Source organism: Eupeodes corollae, chromosome 2 (assembly GCF_945859685.1).
Source record: "Eupeodes corollae chromosome 2, idEupCoro1.1, whole genome shotgun sequence".
Taxonomy (NCBI): Eukaryota; Metazoa; Arthropoda; class Insecta; order Diptera; family Syrphidae; genus Eupeodes; species Eupeodes corollae.
In genome coordinates this window covers 84351586-84376273 of record NC_079148.1, presented here as the reverse complement: position 1 = coordinate 84376273, position 24688 = coordinate 84351586, and the positions used below count along the sequence as shown (strand labels likewise).

The 24688-nt window shown below is 30.3% G+C and overlaps 1 protein-coding gene across 3 annotated transcripts in view; it reads left to right on the top strand.

Annotated features, from left to right (window-relative positions):
* Nucleotides 1-24205, top strand: part of LOC129947292 (uncharacterized) — a 35264-nt gene extending 11059 nt beyond the window's left edge. For 2 of the 3 annotated variants that reach the window (XM_056057803.1, XM_056057802.1), the window contains exons 2-12: nucleotides 2394-3440; nucleotides 11365-11534; nucleotides 12614-12816; nucleotides 12873-13255; nucleotides 13358-13437; nucleotides 13504-13602; nucleotides 14696-14961; nucleotides 16332-16523; nucleotides 16611-16780; nucleotides 23357-23533; nucleotides 23673-24205. In XM_056057803.1, coding sequence (XP_055913778.1) covers nucleotides 2501-3440; nucleotides 11365-11534; nucleotides 12614-12816; nucleotides 12873-13255; nucleotides 13358-13437; nucleotides 13504-13602; nucleotides 14696-14961; nucleotides 16332-16523; nucleotides 16611-16780; nucleotides 23357-23533; nucleotides 23673-23980 — 2988 coding nt within the window. In that variant the 5' untranslated portion in view covers nucleotides 2394-2500 and the 3' untranslated portion in view covers nucleotides 23981-24205. The remainder of the gene's footprint in view (nucleotides 1-2393; nucleotides 3441-11364; nucleotides 11535-12613; nucleotides 12817-12872; nucleotides 13256-13357; nucleotides 13438-13503; nucleotides 13603-14695; nucleotides 14962-16331; nucleotides 16524-16610; nucleotides 16781-23356; nucleotides 23534-23672) is intronic. The other variant, XM_056057804.1, reaches the window with a different exon arrangement.
* The last annotated feature ends 483 nt before the right edge of the window (nucleotides 24206-24688 follow it).

Genomic DNA, 24688 nt, shown 5'->3' with positions numbered 1-24688 from the left:
GCCCATCTTTGAATCCGGGCAGCTGCCATAACTGGAAGACTTTTGTTTTCACCAAAAATTGAGATCAAAGGCTTGTGATCAGTTTGCAAAACAAAATGATTACCTAATAAGTTTTGTCTTAGCTAAGTAACACTAAAAATAGTAGCTAGCTCTTCCTTTCCTACTGTTCATTTTTTCGCTTTTCGTAAGGCACCTAGATATGAAATCAATAGGTTTTAAAGTGTTGTCCGAATATTAATGTGAAAGTAAAACATCAATTGCATTGTTGGAATATCTTTTAAAAATTTGAGATTATGGCTTCAAACTAATTTCATCTTATAAGAAATATTGTTTTCAATATTCGGTCAAATTTTGAGAAAAATCGAACAGTTTTCTTACAAAAAAAATATAAATAACAGTTGATAAACAATGATTTTAGACTCAAATATCTTTTCAAAACTTTGAGATATTGGCTTTAAATTAATTGTATCTTATAAAAAATATTGTTTTAGACATTCGGTAAAAAAAACTACAAAACTTCTTAAGCAAGACAAATTGACAGACGGGATGGGAAGTTATTAGTGTGGGTCGCATCGCAGCCTCTTTTTATTAATTTTATTTTAAATTTTGATAGATCAATAATTTCTATTTTTAAATTTTAACTAATCAAAAGTTTACTTTTTTTACTCGTCGCTAATTATGTTATGTATTGTAAAGAAAATGAAAGACGTGTGTGGTTCGATTGGTAACACATGACTAACTTAATTATTATTCTTACACACTAGAGTAGATTCATACAAATCTTAATGATCATTAATGATATGAACATAGAATTGAGATGTTGCCAGATAAACAAAAAATATTTCAAATACTTATCACTTATCATTTATAATCTGTTTTTATTTTTTCTTCACGCAGCAAGTTTTTCTGTCGTTATTTGTGGCAATAACTCTTAGGGAAAAGATTTATTTAATTTAAGTTCGAATATATTGGTTCTATGAATATCTACCTAATTTGAGAAATAGATTTAAATAGTATCTAAGGAAAGAATCTAATAAATATCTAAAAGACATAATTATGTACTTTGAAGATTTTTTTGTTCACACCTATTCGTGTTGTTTTTGATACAAATTAAAACAGACTTAAATTATGAGATTGATACAAAATATCCTATACTAACTTATAAAAACAAATTTATTGTGCTCTTATTATTTTCAGAATACAAATCTAAAAAATCAATCAAATGAAATAAAGTCATTCACAACTAGTATTTTATATTTCAATAAAAGGTTTGTCAAGCTACATACCTACACTTGTCTTTGGGTATGTCATCTACTAAAAGGACCTTAAACAAAGGAAACAATTATCTGACTTTTGAATTTGAAGTAACCTGATTTATATATCATTGCCTATCATCACTACCAGGAATTTAACTTCACCTTGTTCTCACAATGAATAAATGTGTATAAACTTAAGGCATGATTAAGTTGGACCCAAAATCTGCAAAACACGACTTTCCTTCTCAAAGCTATAATAATCCTAATTGGATGACAATGTATTGATCAGTTCAGTACGGTTTTTGTTTAGGGATGAGGCCAGATAAAGTCAACACTTCTAACTTTCTCTTTTTTATCATTGTATGTTTCATCAAAAATAATTGCATGTTTCGTCTTTCGGTTTGCTCGCCTCCAAAAGAATTTATTGTAATTTGTAAACGTGAGTGATGATTGCACTCAAGCTGTTTTTTCTTTCCTTCTTTAATTTTAGTTTAGCATTCTTGGTGTAATTTATAATATATTTATCATATATAATTGTTGATAATGTGGCTAGGATGCGACAAATACATATAACTTCACTTTGGTTCAATCAAATATACCTTAAAGTTAAGCTGTTTTTTCTGTCGAGATACATGAGAGCATAAACCCATGCAGTACGATTTGGGCAAACAAAAATTGCTGTTTTAATTAATAATAACACGCATACGAGTACTTATGTAGTTAATTATTAAGTGCAGTCCAATTGCGTTTCGTCCGGTTTGAACAGTTAAATTGACACTATGTTTTTTTTGGAAAAAGACCGACGATTTGATTTTCCTAAAAAATGCACTTAATATACTAAGAACAATATTTCTCTTCAGACATTATTAATTCTGTATGTATTCTGAAATTTCTATCATGTCTCACACACGCTTTATTTTATCGAAATGTTAATATAGGAAGCGTTTAACGAAGAAGCAGGAAATCATGGGATCGCTAACAAATTGGTATTTTTAAGTCGTATTTACAGAATATTGTCTTCAAACAAGAACAAGAAAAGAAACACATTTTTTTAACATACTTCATAATAATAAATAAAAATAAATACTTTTTCTATACTTTCACTTTGGCATTCATTAAAAAGCTTATTTTTTTCAGATTACATCGCTTATATCTACTTGAAAATTAAATTTTTTAAGAATGTTCAGGAAAAAGTGATGAAACCATTGCCACTCAGAGCCATTTCAAAACACTAAGCTTGAACAATGAAGTCCAAAAAATATGTTTCAGTCCTCTTTATTATTTATATGAATTTTGGTTTTACGTTAGGAGAAGAATTTGATAGAAACAACATAACCATCCTACATGAGGTGGAAAATGACCCGCTAGAATTAAATACACACGAAGTGTTACCTTCCAAGTCAATAAAAAAGAAACCCTATGCCATTCTTGATAAACCCAGCGAATATGTAAAAATTCCCGTTGTGAAAGCATATAATGCTCATGCGGTAGCTTTTGATTTCAATCTTGGTGACTTAGAAGACGTACACGATGCCATACTACCGAGTGGAGATTTGAGCTCAGAGGAACGACATTTGCTTCGGAATACAAACGATGACGACTTGACATATTCCGAAGAGCCATTGATAACACCGAGTGTCGTCAGCACATATGTAACACCAATGTCAACAGAGTCATACTTTAGCACTTCATCGATAAGTACCACTGAAAAGACCACATCAAAAGAGGTGGCGGCGCCATCGACTACGTCAACGTCATCAGCTCTATCAACCGATATGTCATCAACAGAAGTGACAACTCCAATGGTGGTTACAATCTCGTCAAATGAAAAAAGTTTATTAGCTTCTACCGCAGAAGATCCAGTGAGTCCACATATTTTTAAAATTGTTTCAAAAAATAAATCCAAAATCAAGGGTGGGCACGATTACTATCTGAAGGATGAACAACAAAAGACTTTTGGCAATCACTTCAACAGCATTAGCACATTCTTTGGGGATACTGAAGACAATTCCACAACGGATGCCCTGCATTCGCATATAAATGTTTTCCACTTGATGGTTAATTTGTTCGATCATTTTTTCTGGCAGCTATCGGAGATCCGCAAGAAGGTTTCGCCGGCTTGCTCAGTAGAAATCAACTCCTATCTGTTGGCTCTTAATAACAACGTTGAGTGGGCACAAAAAGGTAAGTTCACTTTAATAAATACAAAACTTAAACTCAAATCTCGAAGTGTATAGGTATACTTAAAATCGAATTAGCTTGCATACATTGAGTAAATATACAAATAAATTTTAAATCTTGAAGTGTATAGTAAAAATGGACTTAAGATCATTGGATTTATTTCGACAAAAAAGCCACAAGGTATTCATGAACCATTAGCAATTTATGGTATTTAACAGTGTTATTAGGCTAGTAAGCAAATACAAATATTTCTTAATGGCTGATATTATTGATATTGTTTTTTTTTTCGTCAAAAAAGGTATTCAACGATTATCCTTAACGTGTAGGAATGTCACTTATGCTAGATGTTAATCACTGCCTGTGTCATCTAAAAGTTTTATCACAGCATGAGTATTACCTATGACGAGCAATTCACAATTACTTTAAGATTAATTCTTATCATTAAAAGTGCTTCTGAAATAAGCCCTTTAGATTCCAAACAAAAACTCCAGACCATCTCCATTCCTGTTGTTGTTGGTTCTTCTAGGGGCAAAATTGTATATCGTGCTCGAAACTAGTGTTCAAGTATATTCTCTTTTTTTAGTAGTGTATGTACATGTATTTAAGTTTATTTGGAGCACGCGTATAAATCAGTGGACGTTTTGCTGCAAAAGCCGTACTGTCGGCCTTCTGATATTAGAGATATTTCTTAAACTGTCGGTAATTAGATGGCGAGGAAGATTAACATTTTTGTTGGATAGGCTGTACAAATCCTGTTTAACAACCGCTCGGAACGAGAACTGAGGAGTAGTGCACATGGAAAAGAAGACCTCTTCAGAACAAAAGTGAGAATACCATCAGGACCAGTGGATTATTGTATGTTGAGATCTTTTATGACTCTCAGAGTAAGAGTGACGCGCTCAATGACAGGCGGAGTCATAATATGAATTGGTGAACTGCATAGTAAAGTAATAAGTGGAGTATCATTTAAAAGGAGTGTGGTAACCGAGGACGGGAAAGAATTCCTCATGTAATTTTCCGAATGGCCAAAAATTTGTAATGCCTTTGGGTAATTTTTGGTTATGTAGAAATTTAATCGGTCGAATATTGGCGTTGTAGGCCATCCTTGCTTGCTTGAACTTATTCCAGTTTTCCTCAGTTGGATTAGCTTTAAAACAACGGAAACTTACCCTATTTACCCTAATTACCTCTTTACTGCTCGAATCAAACAATGCGTTTTCCTTAGGTCTGACGTTTTTAACTCTGTTTTGGATAAAAGTTCTCATTCCCTAGAAAATCAAAGTTGTTATTATATCAGCGCTGGCGTCAACGTCACTATCGAGGAAGCATAGTGACATAGTTAAAGATCCTCAAATAAAGATATTCAGACCGCCCTAGTTGGCTTTCTCGTAGGAGCTTTTTCTTTAACTGGAGTGTTTTAGCATATGGTCGGATGTGCCTAGAGGAGATAGAAGAAGTACACTAATAGTGTACTTCAGCGTCAGCGTCGGAGGTAAGAAACAAGGAAAGAGTTTTGTCTGCCTTTCGTCCTTCCCTGTCCGATATTCGAATGGGCTTGTAAGGGTTAAACTCAACGAATATCTTAGCACACACTCTATCAGGTGTTGTCTGACCCGAATGTTGAAACCATGAAAAATTGTGTGCATTAAAATCGTCCGTAACAAGGATTTCAGTGCTAGAATAGGACGAAACGATTCTTTGGATGGAATCAGACAAAGCATCAAATTCCCGAAAAGTTGACACTCTGTCTAGATTGGGGTTACGATAAAGGAAGCAATAGTGAATGACGTGCTTATTTACGGATTATTAAGAGATCTACATAATGAGCTGTTGATAGCTGAGCGTGAGTTGTTGATAGAAGAGCATAGACAATATTTATGTTTTCACTAAATAATATAGAAAATCCTCTATAAGTTTACAATATCTAATGTGTGGTGTGTACAATTGAAATCCATTAAGCTTATGGGTCTAAGAATAAAAAATATCTATGGTAATGACCATACTCTATTGTAGGTACCTGTAGAGAAGGTATATCACAACCATGAGTAATGGTTCATTTGCCTCATATCAATCGTTTCGGAATGCATCAGATATTCTACAGATTTATGATTCAATTTCAACATTACAAATTCAATTGTGTGCAATCTATTTGTTATATATTTTCACTGTTCGTTTCGTTTTTGATAAATGTCGCTAAAAAAAACAACTCAATTGCTTTCAGCATCCGAGTTACGAATCGCTTTGAGGCACCTAGATACATACTATTATTAATCTGCTTGTTTCTATATATTCAAATCGATTAATTTTCGTTTGGTTTTGTATTGAGGGATAATGTAATAGTGTTGGTAGATAATAATTTCGGAAGTCCTTTGAGCATATAACAGTTTAGAACAATAAGGTAAGATTAAGTTTGGGAGTAAATATCTGTGCAAAACATCCTCTCACAACCCTCTATATGCGGCAATTTAAGGCAAGAATCATCGTTTATTTAGACACCCTAACAATATTTTAAGTAACTTGAGATTTAAATTTTATTTAGTAATAGAGTACGCGAAAAATACCACCTGCAATTATTATTTCAATTCGTGCAGCTGTATGCATGTAAGTAGCTTCTTGAAAAGAAATTCAGTTTTGTAAGCTTAAAAATTAACAAACTTTAAAAATAAGTCTCGATTTAAATGCAAGAAATAAAGAACATAATAACTAAAACTCGTTTTTAACTAAATTTACAATGAATCAATTATAAGAACATTATATAAACAAATAACATGAAATACTACTGCAAAATTTGTATAATAAAATTTGTGATAATCCAGTCAACTATTATTTATATGAATACAAGGCCGAATTGTCTAAGGTGGATAAACAACCTTTCTTTAGAAAAGCTACAATTAGGATGTCGCTATTTTGAAAATAGTTGTTTTAAATGTAGTTCAGTAATATTTACAAAGTTACTTTATTTACATCATTCTCGATGCAAATTTGTACCTATGTTACTTATTTAATTTAATATTCCAATTCGTTTGATCAATGCAACAATACAATTCAATTGAGATTAAATCAAAATTGTTCTGTAGTTCAAGTTAAATTAAGAAAACAAAATATGTTAATTGACATTGATCCATCTCGTCTATAAAACAACATAACGCAAATTAATCAACATTTTCTACAATAGCTCAAAGGCACTCTTAAGCTTGTCTATTGTGATTCCAACATAAAAGAAAAAACATTTTTAAACAAAAAATACATTTACTAATCAAATCCCTGATCTTGCCAATGGATCAGGATAAATATTAATCTTATCGAATGAAAATCAAAATATGTCAAACATTTCTACATATGTATGTATATAATAACTAAGAGCTTGTTTATTATAGCTACTAAAAATATACAAATACTGTTCTTTAAACCGAGTAAACAATCACAACAATAGCTCAGAAGCAATTTTAATTAAACAACAATTGAACAACAAAAATAAGTATCCAAATTTCAGTTCGTACAATAGTTATTTCAACGGTGTTACAGTTTCCTTTCCTAAGCTTATACGACGGTTACTACAACTTGAAATACGCATTGCTATTTGAACATCTGACATACATATACGAATTTTATGGATTTCTTATACTATTTCAAGATCCAAAGATTTTATTTTGTTATATCCTTATCAGAAATTTTTTGTATATAAACAATGTTTTCATATTCTGGTTACAACTTTCGAAAATAGTTCACCAACTTACATTTATTCCAGTAAGCAATATAAAATTGGATTGTGGTTTCGTTCATGGAGTTTCTACCTAAATTGGTTGTTAATATGTGGTGGACCGTATCTATATATCTTTTTACCCGACCCTTTGCCCTACTCATCCTTTAAGCAATCATGTGAAGATCAAAACCATATTATAGACACATTTTTTTTAAATTTTAAACTCGTTAAATTTGCTATGCAATCATTAATTCATTGTAAAGTTTCAAATGTTTGGAATGTTACAAATTTGGTAAATGCATGAACTAAAGGGTGGTTAAATTTTAAGGGCCGACGTTGATTTTAAATAAAACAAAATGATTGCTATTTCTTTTTAATATGATTATACATCATTGAGCCATGGCAGTATTTGGTTCAATTATGTATGGAAAAAAATATCGACGATGACTTTTGGATGATCGTTCGCCCAAATTCGGCAATTCTGCTTATCACTGAAGATGATTTTCTTCTAAAATTGGTCGTCAAGTGGTGCCATTCCTTGCCACCAATCTGAGCATTGATGACGCTTGATATGACCAAGAGGCTTTAGTTCTTGGTCATGGTCTTTATGGAGGACTCTTCAGCCACACTATTGCTAACAGCAGCAACATTTTTTACGCTACGAGCTGTGCAAACATGCACTGGTGTTTTCACATTTCCTACAGATCCGGTTTGCTTATATTTTGCACAATTTTTCCGATGAAGAAGTGCACGATATGCATTTTGATTTGATCGGCCATTTTTATAATAAGCTTAAATAAGTTTAAGGCGTTACTCGATTAGTTATTTGTGTATAGCTCAAATTGGGTTAGTGTAAAATTAAGAAATAAAATGCAGAAAAAGGCTTGACGTTTAGAAGTGGTTCATATTCAACATTAGCCTTTAAAATATAACCACCCTTTATAATAAGAACATTACGATTTATTCCTCCACCTTTTTCAACAAAAAGACCCATAACATAACAAACAAATATATTTTTTTATTTTTTTTAACCAGCTTGGCAGTTTTCTAAGTTAGATCCCATTTTTTTCTTTTTCGATTCAGAATCCCACTAATTATTGCATACTTGGATATGAAGTATGATTTTCATAAGGTTTTGTAGCTTTGCTTAAATATACAACTTATCTCAACGCTCCATCTTCAATACGATGGAACCATTGAATAATTACAAATAGAATTGGACCATGTGCCTTATGAGTAAAGGCATTTGAAGGTTGTAAAACTTTTCAAATAAACTTTAACAAAAATGTAATACATGTAATTTGTTTAAAGTACTTACATACATGAACATAAATAATGCATTACTTTTTCTTGAAACTTTTTTTACATTTTACAATGCCTAACTTAAATCAAATAAATTATTTTGTCTTAATTTGGTTAAGGAGACGTTAAAAATAATTGAAATGAAATAAATGAAAATGACGATGAACTATTCTTAACATATTTTGTAGGATATATTGCAAAATCTGTGCTAAAGAAAATCACTGATGTATGCAAATTGTTTATGGACAAAATCAAATGTCAAAACAAAGACACTCCTTAAACAAGAAACATTTAGTACACTTTCGTCAATTCGAAAATAAGATTATTAGAGGCTTGACAATTCCCACAAGAGAATTTGTAAATTATGTAAAAACTACTATGCAATGTTTTGTAGAAGAGTGGTTCAAAAGTACACTTTTCTCAGAATTCAACCACAACAGCACTTAATTATGAAACTTATGTTAAAACTTAATGATGAACAAAAAAATCTTATATCAAGCAACATTTTTCGCTAGCAGCAGTTTTTCATAACGTAGCTTGGTCTTGATCATTTAGTTTCAACCTTAGATTCATTCAAAATTCATCCCGATCGAGGATACATTTTAATGGAAGTGTTTTTGTATTGTAATGTACATACGTAGAAGTATACCTATCTCATCTTATTATTGATATATTCATCGACAATATCTTTTTTACGCTGTTTTTGTTTTATTTAAGAGTTTTGGCAACGTGTTGCATGTTGCAACTATAATTTGATGTGGTTTGTAAAAAAAATCAATTTACAGTTTGTTTTCAAGTAAAACAAAAATTACATAAAGTATTTAAAGTTAATCAAAACATTGATAAACAACGTAAATCGGCGAAGGTTCAACAAGATCCCTAGGTATATGTTAGTACCTTACTTACCTTACTCAAGAAAAAACTGAAAACTTTATGTACCTATCTGCCTAATTTAATTTTTCTCAGTTGAATATAAAACATAATATTATTTACATAATGTAAATTGCATACATAGGTATTAACTATAGGACCTAGATTTACATATGTTTTTAGTTTGTACATAAGTAGGTGAATAATGTTTCTGTGTTTCAATGACCGAACGAAATGTTGCACTTGACAAATTGAATTCTAATTACCTACTGATAGCCTTCATCTATTCAATTGGTATTTAAAGTAAACATATGTGATATGAATCTACAAAGAAGGTTTACCCCCCCTTAATATTTCTGTTCAAAATTTTTTCAAACGTAGATATACCTAGGTAAGGTACAAATACAACTCAGGTACTGCCTTGAAAATTAGGTAGGTATATATTTTTCCGAAGGTAGGTTAACTTTCATAGATAACTTTGTTATTTCATTTAATTAAAACAAATAATAAACATCATTATAAAAGAGGCTGGGATGCGACCCACACTGATAACTTCCCATCCCCTCTCCCAATTCGTCTTGCTAAAAATGTTAGTAGGACTACGTGTTTTTGTAAAAAAGTTGTCAGTTGAATTATTCCTAAAAATTTTACAAATTTCCAACAATATTTTGCATATAATGAAAAAGTTTGATTTCAAAATCGAAAATTAATTTTGCCGAACTTTTCGTTATTTTCAGGTTTTTATTTTTTATAAAAAACTGTCAATTCGATTTTTTTATTACTTAAACCAGATGTCAAAAACGTTATTTTTCGTTGCACAAAATTGTTTTGGAGATAAAACCATTTTTTATTCGTAAAATTTTCGAGGTGACAACATTTTTTCTTTAGTTCTTTTATTTAAAAAAAAGTTAATTGGATTTTTTCCAAGAATATACTTGTTTGTTATCACGTTACAATATATAATATAGAATTTAATTAAAGTCTCTAGCTTTATTGGTTCACTGTCATATCACGCGATTTTTTTTTATTAAAAACTGAAATAAAAAAAAAACCGTAAAACTATTCCCGAGAGGTAGATTTGCTGTAAATGAATATGACAATAATGTTTGCCCAAGAGTATATACTTTAAACAAAAATAAATGTTTACGTACAATAAAGACAAAACGAATTACATATGTAGGTCAAACATTAAAGCCTCTTACTTCCGTTGTTATTTGAATTTGACATGACTTTAAAAAGAGAGATTGCAATTGCTCGGGATTTTGAATAAGCGGAATTTTTATAATCTTATCTTTTTACGGTGTACTGTTGTACACCGTTATCTCACTAATTTTTTATATTTACTCACAAAAAAGAAACAAACTTGCTTTAAAAAAAGGTCCTTTTCTTATTTTATCACCTTTCTCCAAACGAAAATTGTATTGTTTTTGTTCTATTTGTAAACAATTCTAAGTTTTTGAAGATAAATGCTATATATCTCGTAAAGAAATATTTGCAAAGTATGTCTACCTATTAGTCATGTAAATCTTAAAGCCCAAATTTATCTTCCAGGCATTGAACTTAAAAAAAAGGCATAAGACTATAACACTAAGAGTTTTTAATACGTCAACTTCGATTTCATCAATTTCATGGTTTCAGCTGACTCCTTGAAAATAAAGCCGTTTAATGTCAGCTAACATATTCAATTACATTTTAAATTTCAACTAGTCTCACTACGTATGGGTTAAGTTTATTCCTATAAGCGAAGTGAAACATTAATGACCCTCATAAAACAACAACTTGTGATGCGCATCAACTTAAAATATGCCACGTTCTAATTTGGTTGACTAATAATTAGTTGAGAAAATTATTAAATTAATCAAAATGTATTCTTAAACTAAAAATAATACTAAAATATGTAAAACTGTTATCATGACGATAAATTATCACATTTCACTTGCATTTATTTCCTTTATAAGTATGATTAACGCTTTTTGCCTCTTGTTTAGTATTAAAAATAAATGAAATCGATTTAAGCTCCCAATATTTCAATTTTGTTGTCATTTTCTCCAGCTTACGATTCGTCTGGTCATTACCGGGGACAACTTTTTTTTGGGAGCAATAAATGGCTAGGACAAAGGCAATGTTGCATGGAAATCAACCACCAAGATGACCGAAAACATATGGAGTTTGAATTTAATGTAGCAACTATACATATTGCTGCTTGGGCACCATATAATTTGGTGAGTAATACAATTTTAACCATAATATTTGGAAAAGTGATTCTAGTGGTAATTACTAAAACGTTATTAATTTGTGCAAAAGTACATTATTATTGTGTTAAGATATGCTTTGAAAGATTACACTGATCTATGTAATCAAACAATCATGTCTATCACATACAGTCAGATTAACGAAGTGTAAACTCGAACTTTGTTCATAGAAATGTGAGTTAAATTGTATTCAAAAACTAAGTTTGAAACATATTGTTTTATTTACATACATTATGTTTTTACATTTTTTTAAAATAACTGCATGAATTTAACATAAATAACTGAAACTTAAAACCTTTAGCGTGAGTATGATTGAAAATGAATTGACCACAAAGAAGATACCATATGACATGGGTAAAAAAAATAAAAAAAAAATTAACTCTCAAATGTTTACACTTAAAATACGTCTATAATATTATTAGTAAATCAAAGCACCCTGCTTGGCCTGTTTCGCTGGTCGTTAAAGGAAAACATCGAGATTCTTTTTAAGAATTTCTTTCAAACTTGTAATCCTAGCTCTTTTTTATAGCTATATATTATGTTTATTTGCTTACATATTGATATTGATATTCTACGAGTAATTAGCTCATTTAATGGAAAATTATATGAAATATTTAGAAATTCGTTTGTTTACTGTATACGATACATCCAAAAAATAATTATCTCAAACGTTAGTATATATGTATATGTACAAATACACATGATAGAGTTGATTGAGGATTAATTGACAGTATTTGCGTTTTCCAAGATCAATCGCTCAATAATTTTAAATTACAACAAATTTCTGATTATCTTGAAGACATTTCAGTTTCAGTATCCTCCAACTGCAACTTGTCTAAATGCTTGGAAAAATCTTTTCTAAGTTTTAAATTTCTCTTAATACTTATATCTAGTAGTCCATTTTCGAGAAAATTTCCCCGTGACAATAGAGATACAAATTAGAACAAACGCCAACTCTTTATGAAAAAGTAAACCGTTTAAATAATTTGTACTCTATTACTCCTTTATATCTACTTATTTATGAACTAACAGTTTTCAATCTCAACTAGACAGCTGAATTGCAGCTTGGTGAATGTCTACCGAAATCCTGTATTCCTCGAGATGTCGAAGCTATTCTTAAACTAGATCCACACGTACAGATGCTTTCATCAGGACTGATTCCTAACAACAACTCCCATGTGAACATCAAGTCGGTCCGCATCGTTCCAGGACGATATTGTCTTTGGAAGGATACCAAATTTGTTTTCTTTTTGTAAGTATATCGTTGGTCATTTTATATGTTTTTTGAAATCATCAAATATATTCCAGCACCTTTTGCATAGGATTAGTGGGGGTTGTTTTAGTTGCAACTTGCTACGAGTCAAATATCAATGAAATAAAAAGAATACGGAAAATGACTAATAACGTAAAGGTCGATCCCAAAATCGGAGTTAATCCAGATTTAAAAGGCAAAGCATTCGAAATATATCAAATGACAAAGTTAAGCACCAACATCGATAGCAATAATGTTGACATAGAAGCTGATCTGCAAAAGAATAACAAACAGGATAAAAAGCAGGAAACCTTTCAACCGGAAGCCAAGCAGGAAGTAACACAAGGAAATGAAGGTGTAATAGCGAAACAGGCATGCAGTGATGTAAATGCCAATCATGTTGACTTCCCATTGGATGAGATGAAAAAAACTGATTTGGGTTCGTATTATATATTGGAAAATGTGCTAGGAATACAAAAAATATAAATCATTTATGCATACATATATAATCAATAATCATATTAATCTTCCTTTGTTTAAGGAATTCACCAAGAGATACTTTTGTGTTTTGCATTTCAAAGGAACGCCAGCACAATACTATCTATAGATCAGAAAGTGGAGGTAAGAAATCGAAACTATATTTAGATGGTTTTAATTTGCATATATTAATGAAGACAATTTGAACAGAATCAAACAAGTTGTGTTCATGGATTAAGAGTCTTATCGGTGCTTTGGACAATTCTAGTTCATACGTATTTGGAAATGTTTGTAATTGGAGAGAATAGGGTAAGATTTTGACAGGAATGTATACTTTAAATTTGTACCGTAAAGTAATTTGAAATGCATTATATTTTATTAATATTTATTGTATCAAACATATGCAAAGTTAAGGGTATGAAAGATTTGTAAATCTTGAAATATTGCCAGACTTAACAAGTCCTGACAATTATCTACCATTAATATCCTACAATTATTTATTGTCAGAAATTAACTGATAATTTATTGTCGTTTTCGTTTCCAAAAGAAAATAATAGATTGCTAGACTTTATTTAATCCGTATATATACACAACATACATTTTGTGCAATGTAATAAGTGTCTTATATTAAAGAAAAGCCAATCTGACAATTCCTTTATAATATTTACAAATGTCAAAGAACGATTAAGGTTTACCGTCTTATAGTTAATTGTTAGATACATTTTATCGCAAATAAATAAAAGGTTAAATAGTAATTTTCATAATATTCCTGAATTGAATCAAAGATATGCATTATGCAATCAAATTTTATTTCTCTAAAGAACATGCGCTCATAGCGAAATAAGACTTTGCAATGATATTTTCTCAGTCATTTGAGAGGATTCATAGATAAGACAGATATGAGACTTTATATTTTGAAGCGAAATTTAACAAAACTCTCGCCAGTAAATCAAGTCTCTTCGTGTTTTATTGTTTCAAAAAAACACAGCAAAAATATTTGTATTTTAAAATTATCGATAAACATACATATCAAGTAATTTTTTTAAAACATTAAAAAAAAGCAAATATCACTTTATTTCAATAGGAAATTTTGTCAATGGGAACAATCTTCAATAATAGATATAAACGACCTTTTTTAAAAATTCCAATGATTGGATTCAATGCTAAAAACCAATGATAGCTCTTACTAGCCCTTAAAAGTTTTAAGAACACCAAAGTATATAAACTGATCAATCAATATGAGAAATTAAGTATCTTTCTTCATTCTATCCTACAATTAGCAGTAAACATTTGTAGTGCCTTTTTAATTTTACTCTTATTTTACGGTACCTTATTTTCAAGCGTTATATAGTGAAAATTTACTATTTATACTAACTTATTTTTGTTTATTTTTTTATTTTAGTTTTTACGTGTAATTACAGAACGTAACTTTTTATATCAATTTATTGGTAATGCAACATTTTCGGTGGACACATTCTTTTTTATAAGTGGATTTCTAGTAACTTTGCTTTTTCTCCGACAAGATAAAAACAAGCAAACAGAACATTCGAAACGTGATGGCTTTCTGAGGAAAAGCATGAATAAAAGCTTTCTGATTGTCATGTATCGATATATTAGATTAACACCTGCATATTTATTTGTCGTTGAATTTTATGAACTTTCACTGAAGTGAGTATTTTAAATAAGAGCTTACTAACTAATTTAATTAAGTCCTCAAAAGCAAAAGTACTTTTGTTTACTTAAAATACTTCTATTCAAATATTTTTTTATGAAAAGATCCTCAATTCCTTTTATTTTTTTTATTTTGCATAAACCCTATTAACATTTTTGTGCTGCGTTTATAGACACTAATTTATGAACTTTTTCGATACTTATAATATTATTGGTTGGATTTTTGAATGAATGCATTTTCTGCCTAGAGCCTTGAACTTCGAATACAAATTATACCGACACTTACTTAGAGCAAATACAAATTTATTGTTAAACTCCAGAACCACTTATTTTAACTTAAGAAGTATAGACAAGTTGTGTGAGTATAAGTTAATTTAACCTCATTTACAAAGAAGAATTATTAAGATAGCGTTCCATATAAAAATTAAGCCTAAATCCCTAAATAGAAGGATTTTTTTTTATTTTAAGACTTATTAATTTGAAATTTGAAAGGGCATATATGTAATTATAGCTTTACAAATTTCACGAAAAAAAAAATCAATAAAAGAAGAATGGAAAATAGTATGTGGCATCTGGTCTAAAAAGTGCATAGAAACGATAAGGTACTATGGAGTGAATGAGTCAATAAGACAAACACTGCGTAATAATATACATACATAAAATAAAGATAATCTGACATGAATTAGATTGTTCACAATGAAAACTGGAGATATGAACTAAAAAAACACTAACAAAACGTCTTTACTACATTTATACTTTGTCCTTGGCAATATGTTCATTTTTTGACAAATCCTGCAAGATTAAAATTCGTTATGTAACCCTTTAGCATGGAAATTTATATGTTTTAATTTGTATCGAATAAAAAAACCTTAAATCAAATCTTTTCAATCGTATACAAATGCAGGCAGTTTAATATTTTCTGGTAGAAGAAAATCCATTTCTATGTTAAAAGTTAAATAGACACATTCATATTTGTTTTCTGACCCTTTTAAATATGTCTGTTGATTAAATTTTAAAAATATACTGTCGAAAAAGTGGGTCATAGAGATATCTTGTTTGATGGTTTGATCTTGAACCCTGTTATAGTTTATTTTCATACCCATGAAAGTATGTATGTATTTTAGGCATGTGTATAATATGTATAAGTAAAATATTAAGTCAGCATCCCTTTCTCTTACTAAAAATATAGCAGTATTATGTTTATATATACCCTTGGCATACCAAACCTCCACTCCAACCCACATTAGCATACTCATACTCAAGACAAAAAAACAAAAAACAAAACAAAATTTTCAACAGACATATGTGATCAGAATATTTGCCCTTTTTTATATCTATTGTTTTCTTGTTCTTCCTAATTTCTGCAGGTACACATTCGACAGATCTGTATTCCAGCCCCAGTTTGCAGTGCAGACTTGCTCCGACTATTGGTGGCGTAATATCATTTACATCAATAATTTCTTTCCACTTAACCAGATGTGTATGGTTTGGTCCTGGTATATGGCAAACGACATGCAATTCTATATCATGGCTACATTGCTGTTAGTTTATTCTACAAGGTAAGAAAAGGATACTCGTATGAATAGGAACACTTTTAAAGGTCAGCTGATACATACAATTTTGTTTTTTTCATTATATTGTTTCAGATATTTTAAAACAACAATTTTGATCCTTTTGACGTGTTTGGTGAGCTCGTGGGGTGTATCAGGCATGATATCGATACATTACAATTACACACACAAGGTGGCGAATCCGTTTGAATCATTTAATTTTCTTTACGATAAACCCTGGCAGAGAGTCGGGCCATATATTGTGGGTGAGTGAGTAATTTGTTTTGTTACTTCCCATAAGAAGTTAATGTAATCGACAAGATATTTTAGATTTCTTAAGAACAGTTTAGATTAAGAACAAGCATTTCTTATTATGGGAGGGGTGCAAGGTGGGATGCATGCACAATTTATTTTATTATTACTATCAAAATAAGACTACCTAAATACTATACCAAAGAAAAAATAATTTAATTAAAATATTTCTAATAATTTTCAAGACATAGTAAAAAAATTATTGTTTTAAAGTGTTCTATTTACAAAATTGTCATTAAATTTGTCGCCTGAGTTATCGTACTCTCCCGTCCGATTTGTCGAATTGAAAATGTCGACATTTTTTGAAGTTTCAAGGTCCCTAGAGCCTTAATAAAAGATTTTAAGACAAATACATTTTTGAATGCTCGTATTAAAAATTAACAGTCCATTTGAGAGCTAGGGCCTAGTGACTGACAACTCTCAACCATTCCTGTGTGTGATTACTGTTGTCAGTTTTAAGCCGAATCCGAACGGCTAATTTGAGAAAGCACTTTTCATGACAAGAATTACTTTTGGAGAACTTGTCAATTCCTCGCAAGAGGCAGTACCTTTGAAAAAAAATGTAGGTGGCATAGGCAGGGTCGAACCCAAGACATCTCGCATGCAGTCCATCTATATCTTATATATATATATTTTTTTCAAAAATGTCTTATAAAATTTTTCTATATTTGTAAGAAATTAAAAATATTCATCTTACATTGAAATTTCATAAATATTGTTAGACTTTGTTTCAACATCGAATTCAAAAGTAAAAAGAGGGTGGGATGCGACACACAGTGATAACTTCCCATCCCGTCTGTCGATTTGTCTTGCTTAAAAGTTTGTCTATATGTACTCGTATCAATCGTATCAATTTTTACCAAATTTGCGTACTATTTTTTGTAGATTTTATTTTTTATGAAAAAACGGACTGTTGGATTTTTATATAAAAATTACTGAATATCGAAAACAATATTTTCTGTGAAATAAAATAAGTTTGAAGCCAATATTTTTAATTTTTGAAAAGCTATTTGAGTCAAAAGTAAATTTTTACCAACTTAATTAATTAATTTTTTTTTAGGTTTTTAATTTTTTGTTCAACAACAGTTAATTAGATTTTTTCAAAATTTTACTGAATGTTAACAACAATATTTTTTGAAAGATAAAAATACTTTAAAGCCAATATCTTTGTTTTGAAAAGATATTTGAGTCGAAAATCAATTTTTTACTACTTTTATTAATTTTTGTTTAGGTTTTTATTTTTTGTAAGAGAATTGTCAATTCGATTTTTCTCAACATTTTTTCAGAATGTTGTAAACAATATGTCTTATAAGTTAAAATAAGTTGGAAGCCTAAATTTCAAGTTTTTGAAAAGATATTTGAATCGATATTCAATTTTTACCAACTTTGAGTAATGTTTTTTTAGATTTTTATTTTTTATAAAAAAACTGTCAATTCGATTTTTCTCAAAATTTTATCAGATGTTAAAACATTATTCTTCATTGTACAAAATTGTTTTGGAGATGAAATCATATTTTAGTCGTACAATTTTGGGGGTGACAAATTTTTTTTTCCAGTTTTTTTGATATATAAAATTAAATGGATTTTTTCAAAAAATATATTTCTTTGATATCACGTTTCAATATATTATATAAAATTTAATTCAAGTTTCTAGCGCTTTTGATTGAAAAAAACCACCGACGCAATTTTGTTGAGAGCCCTTTCTGCACCTTTCTGCCTTATTATCTGTATAACAAAATTTATTTGAAATCGATATCTCTTCTGGTTCATGAGCTATGGACGACGAAAAAACCGTCGCGAACGTACGGACGTACGAACATCTTTCTACAAATCTTTTATTTCGACTCTAGGGACCTTGAAACGTCGAGAAATGTCAAAATTTTCAATTTGACAAATCAGACCCATTACAATGACTTCCTATGGGAAGTTAAAAATTAATATTATTATTCAAATCCAAACATTTTTGATCATCAAATACTACTAAGACAATATAAGAGCTCGTTCAAAAAATAAAATAATTAAATCCGTTTATTACTTCCTGAGAAAGCTAAAACAAAATAACAGTCATATGGGGGCTACCTTCTGGAGCAGTACTAAGATGAATGTTTTGTATTCAAAAAATCAAAATTGAGAAAAAAACATTCAAGAGAAAATTGCATACAAATCTATTGGGTCGAATAAAGCCGAAGAATAACTTAAAACGTTGATACACAAAATTACAAATAATACTTTTTAAAAAATTGTGTTTACAATACCTACTGATAAAAATATTTACTCAACGTACTTGAGATTCTTCAAAATGACAAAAGGTCTCTGTTTAATGAAAACGAAAATCTTACAAAAAAAAATGTTCATCATGTCAAACCGAATGGAATCTTAAAAAATAATAATAATAACAAAACAGTAGAAACAAAACAATTTATGGTGTTACTGTCAGTTTTCGTTTAAAGTAATGTTGCAGTTTTGTCTGGTACGAATGACGAGCTGCGGTGTGAAGAGCTTATGTCCTGATGGAAATTATATTTTATTTGAAAAGTTTCCAGTTTTCCTTAGTCGTAGTGATGAGAGATGCGGGGAGAGACTCGAACCAACATTGTTTATTCTGTACATTGCAGGTTGGCAGAGAATATCGCTTTTTGTTTGCTTGTTTGCGTTAACAAAAAAAGGTTACATGCATGAAATTGCGAGTTAAAATGTAACTATCTTTGAAATGAAGATAGAGTACTAAATTTGTGTAGGAGCGAGTGAATATGTTCTTAAATAACTTTGTGAAGGATGGGGAAGAGTGTGACTTTATGTGGGTGAAATATTTGAGACATGTTGTTTACCTTAATAAACAACAAACTTTTGCCCTTGGTGCACTTTGTTCTTTGACAGCTTTACAATTTTTCATGTATGGAAATATCCTTTGGGAGCCATTATAAAATACAAAAATACACAAAACTGTTTGTAAATTAAACTCAATTACAATTAACTTACTTATACGCAATTTCAGATTACTTCCTCTTCCCAAAAGAACATTTATTGCGTTTTATTGCTCTTATTGACCTAAACTCTCTGCATAGAACTTTTCCAGAGTGTCTAAGTTTGTAAATATTTCATCATAAAAAAAACAATGGTATGTTTTTGTTACTAAATGTAGTCGTATTGTGCAAACTAGATACTTCCGAAAAGTGAAAAACAGAATAATTTGATGCATGCCAATTAGATAATCCATTGTTTTATCCACTAATTAAATTGGATGTATTTTGGGATTAATGTTATAATAACAGCCTGTAAAATGTGCTTTTAATGAAATAAAGCTAAGATTCTTTGAGTTGAGAATGCCAAAATAACTCGATATTAGCTTAGAAAATTTGGTGTTGCTTTCCTCCATATCAAAATGGTGTTCTCAATTTGGTAATTTGGGTCTTGCAGATTAGATTGCCAAAACCGAAAATACCCTGGGTGCTCTGCATTCTTTTAATTTTACAAAAACTACATTTTAATAGCAATTAATGATTAGTAAGTGCATTAAAACAGAAAGCATTTTGGACATACAATTTTACGTTATTTAATAGTTTTAAATCAAATTGCATCTGTAAGTCATATTAATTTTTATGTTATTTTTAAATGAATTTTGAATTAAACATTAACCTACAATCTCAAAATATCTTACGAACCAATAACGCAAGCGGCTTCATTTAAATTGTATATCGTGTAATATAAAGTGATATAAAATTAGTATAGGTTCAAAAAAAAAATCCAAGCAAAATCGAAGTAACTGTTTTTAACCACAAATAAAAAGATACTACTTAAAAGTTTTGTTTTTAATTTTCGACACAACAATTTTGACAACAATTAAAGATAGAGATCAAACTAGTTTAATGGTATACTAATTGACCTCAAAATTATTTAATTTTATTGAAAATGTTGTTATTCACGTAAGATAACGTCCTTGAAATCAAACTTATTTTATCATACGTAAAATATTGTTGCTAACTTTAAGTTACATAGATAAGATAAGATTTGGGTTTGGTTTTAGAAAAAAAAGGAAGGTATTGAATTAAATTGTTTGTATCGCACTCAAAATGTTGTTAAAGTTTTAGAAAAATCCACAGACGGGATATGGACTTATCAGTGTAAGTCGCATTTTATCCTCTTTTTTAATGTTGATTTTGACACCAATTTTGAATTTTTATATTGATTTGATATTCGCAGCCACACACTATTAAAAGTTTTCATTAGCAAGTACGAAACATGGATTTGAAGAATGTTTTGTTTTTGCAATTAATTTGCTTTGTTCCTTTGTTTTTCTTCTATAGAATTGCGCAATTGCAATTAATGACAATTGTCATTATCGGTCAATTAAAAATACGATGAATACTATATTATGTACGTACATTAGGTTGCACTAGCCTTTTTACAAAAGTACGTGCCATTTAATAGAACAACTACTTATTCCTGCTATATTGGATGTCTATATAGACTTTAGCAGAACTTTGCCATCATTTCTTGAAAGATAACTAGTTCTTTATATGTTTATTAAATATGCTACATGGCAACACACTTACTCTAACATTGTTTATAACATGTTTATAATTCTGAAGAAGTACCATTATAACCATATCTGTTAATGTTGTATTTTATCCCACCAATTTGCTTATTTTCTCATAGTCCACCATGTTGCTCCCAAAAACAAAATCGATATTTCAACATAATTGTCCAGCAGAAAACACAGAACTACATCAAAAAATAAAATGGAATTATAAACAGTAAAATAAAAAACTACTTATGAAAATCTAATAAAACAGCAGTCGAAAAATTCCAAAATTGAAAAAAGTTTATTACTTTGATTCCAGTATTAACGCCCGCCATAACCATAATACTCGTACTTCTGTGAAGAAATCAATTGATACTTGTTGCTTACGAACGAGTCCTAATCCTAACAAATACTCGGTTTCAAATGTTTAGCTTCAAGTAAGTACTTCACAAATCTAATATTGGTGTTCTTTCGAACATACGACAGACACCAAGACCCCTACTTAATAAGAATTTATGCGCAAATTAAGAATAGGCAAGTGTTGAAATACAGGAAAGATTCGAATTACCAAATAATTGAACTTTTAATGATTTTGTATGGTTAATGATTTTTATTACACTTAGGCTCATATGCACTTTCTTCAACTTTCTATTGATATGTATTTTATCCTATTTGTTGAATCTAAATCGTTTTTAGAACGGAGTGTGTTGTGTGTGTTTTCTGCCGCAAGTGTGTCAAGTGTTTTTGCGTTTTTGTGTGCGGAAGTCTTTGGCACTGAGCAGATTGTTGTTAAAAATTTATTTCTTCTTTTATCCAACTCGTAATCTCGTAAAAACAGTTTTTACTTTAGGATATTGGCTGTGAGCATCAAAAGCAGATCTTATGTTCTTTAAGTCATCTGATAATCCACCAAGAAGCACTACAACTAGTACATCACTTTCATACCTTTGGTTTTGAATTCACGGACGTATTCAGACATTGATTGTCCTGCAGCCATTTGTAGGTTTGTCAATTTGCAATACTCTTCAGTCTTTTGGAGCTGTCCTTTCTTGTCATAGTTTTCCGACAAGAAATCCCAGGTTCGCAGCCAAAGCAACAATGTTTAGTTCCATTGCTAAAAGAAGCTCTGCACGGGCGTACAAATCCTTCTGGTCCCATTGATCTGCCCCTCAGGCCTTACAAGGCGTTAGGTCTCGCCCTTTATATGTTTTAAGAATCTTCCTCTATGTAGAACGGCTTCCATCAATGCCTTCCATGTTATGTAGTTTTCTCGATTACGGAGCGATATACGGCCATGCACATTTGAGGTACTCATCATGGTTCAATGAACTAGATTGGTTCCAAAATAAATTAACTACTGGGCCCGTAACCGTTTGAGTTGCGCGATAAATTCAATTTATATATTTTGTTTTATACACACAATTCATTGAACAATATGAGAAAACAAAATAAGAAAATAAATTTATATGTACATGTACATGGAAAGAAAGTGAATTTTAGAATTATGAAAAACTGCTACAAAAACTATTTATTAAACAACGAAACTATTTAGTTAAAATAAAATAATTATAAAAGTGGAAATAGAATAAAGTAAGGTATCTTTCCATTTAAGATAGAGCTTTATCAAAAAAGTGTTTTAACAAATTTGAGAAATTGTATCTCGGAGTTGGAACAAGGGATAATAAATCCCTAAAAACAGATTTGTTGGTAATACAAATACAAGATTTTTTTTCAGTTAGTTAGTTTTGAACTAAATTTAGTTTGGCTTAGAGGTATATCTAAGCTACCTTATATTGTCAAAATAGTGTTCTCTATTGCATTTTGAACTACTTCAAACTATTCTCCTCCAGTGGAACTAATTACATTAGAAATTTTAAGTTAAAAAAAGCAACGTAAAGGCTATAAAAACTTATTTTAATACAGAAATTAAAATAGATCTTTCTCAAGACCATTGTGATTCTATAGTTTCTCTTTTTACGTCTAACCATATTAATGTTCATTATTGCAGGTATGATTATTGGCTTCGTAGTGCACGTTAATAAAACCCCACCAAAAATATCGCACCGAACGAACCTGCTCCTCTGGTCCGGCAGTCTTGGGCTATTATTTTTCGTTATCTGTGGCGTTTATTCTGGTCAGCTAAGTGTTATAGCCACAGCATTTTATGTCAGCATCGGACACACTGGTAAGCTAAAAAATATCCAAATATTTTGGCCTCTTCTTAATATTACTGCGAAGCACAATGCACTTACAGAATAATAATAATTTATGAAATTACTCTTTTCTCATAAAGCTTTGTCTGTCGGTTTCATCTTTCTTTACAGCATTCGGAGTCGCTCTAGCTTGGATTGTACTTTCGTGCTGCTGGGGACTGGCTAATCCCGTTAACAAGGTGCTTTCGTATCCTGGCCTTTTGCCACTGAGTCGTTTGACATATTGCACGTATCTTGTCCATCCAGTGATAATGCTATTGACATCGTCTCAAATGGATGGAACTGTCCATTTGAATAACATCATGATCTGGGTTATATTTTTAGGAAATGCTGTCGTGTCGTTCGGGGTCGCGTTTTTTATATCCGTGATATTCGAAGCCCCAGTCGTCAGGCTGTTGAAAATATACTTTAAAAAATGAGAAAGGATATACTGCACAGCACCGCCCGCCACCCCGTATGAGTTATGCGGCCTGTATCAGATTTTGTAGACATTTTATAGAATTTTGTTCATACCTGCAATGTGATCATCAATTACATTTCGTTGATATTTTGTTATTGAATGAAGCAGAATGTAATAATAGATAGTAATAATGTATATATGTATGTAGATATATAATAAAGTGTTATTCATTATTATAAAAATTAAAAAACATCATTGTTGAACTTTGTTGCGCTAGGTTTTATTTTGATGTGTAAGTAAAGTGTTCACCAAGCGCTCATAGCCTTATGACGGCTCTAAAACTGGCAAACCACAAATACAAACAAAATTATGAGCGCCAATTTTAACTAATTTTAGAATTGAATTGATAAATAACTTAAATGGCAACACATTGAGCAAAATCAGGGAAAATAGAGAATAAACAAAAATTGTTTTGGTATATTTTCTTCTTGATTTACAAAAATACACATTAGATTATGTTTGTTAATTCATAATATGACTACTCGGTCTTATACATTTTTATTTTAATACGATTAATGCTTTAATTATCTCTTACAATAAATACCTTGAAAAGGATAAAATTGGGGTGGGAATTGGATTTGATATTCGGATTTTCAAGAGTGTGTAACCCACCTCCTTTCGCACTTTATTAACTGCCCTAATCTGTTGAATTTGATCTTCTTTGAAA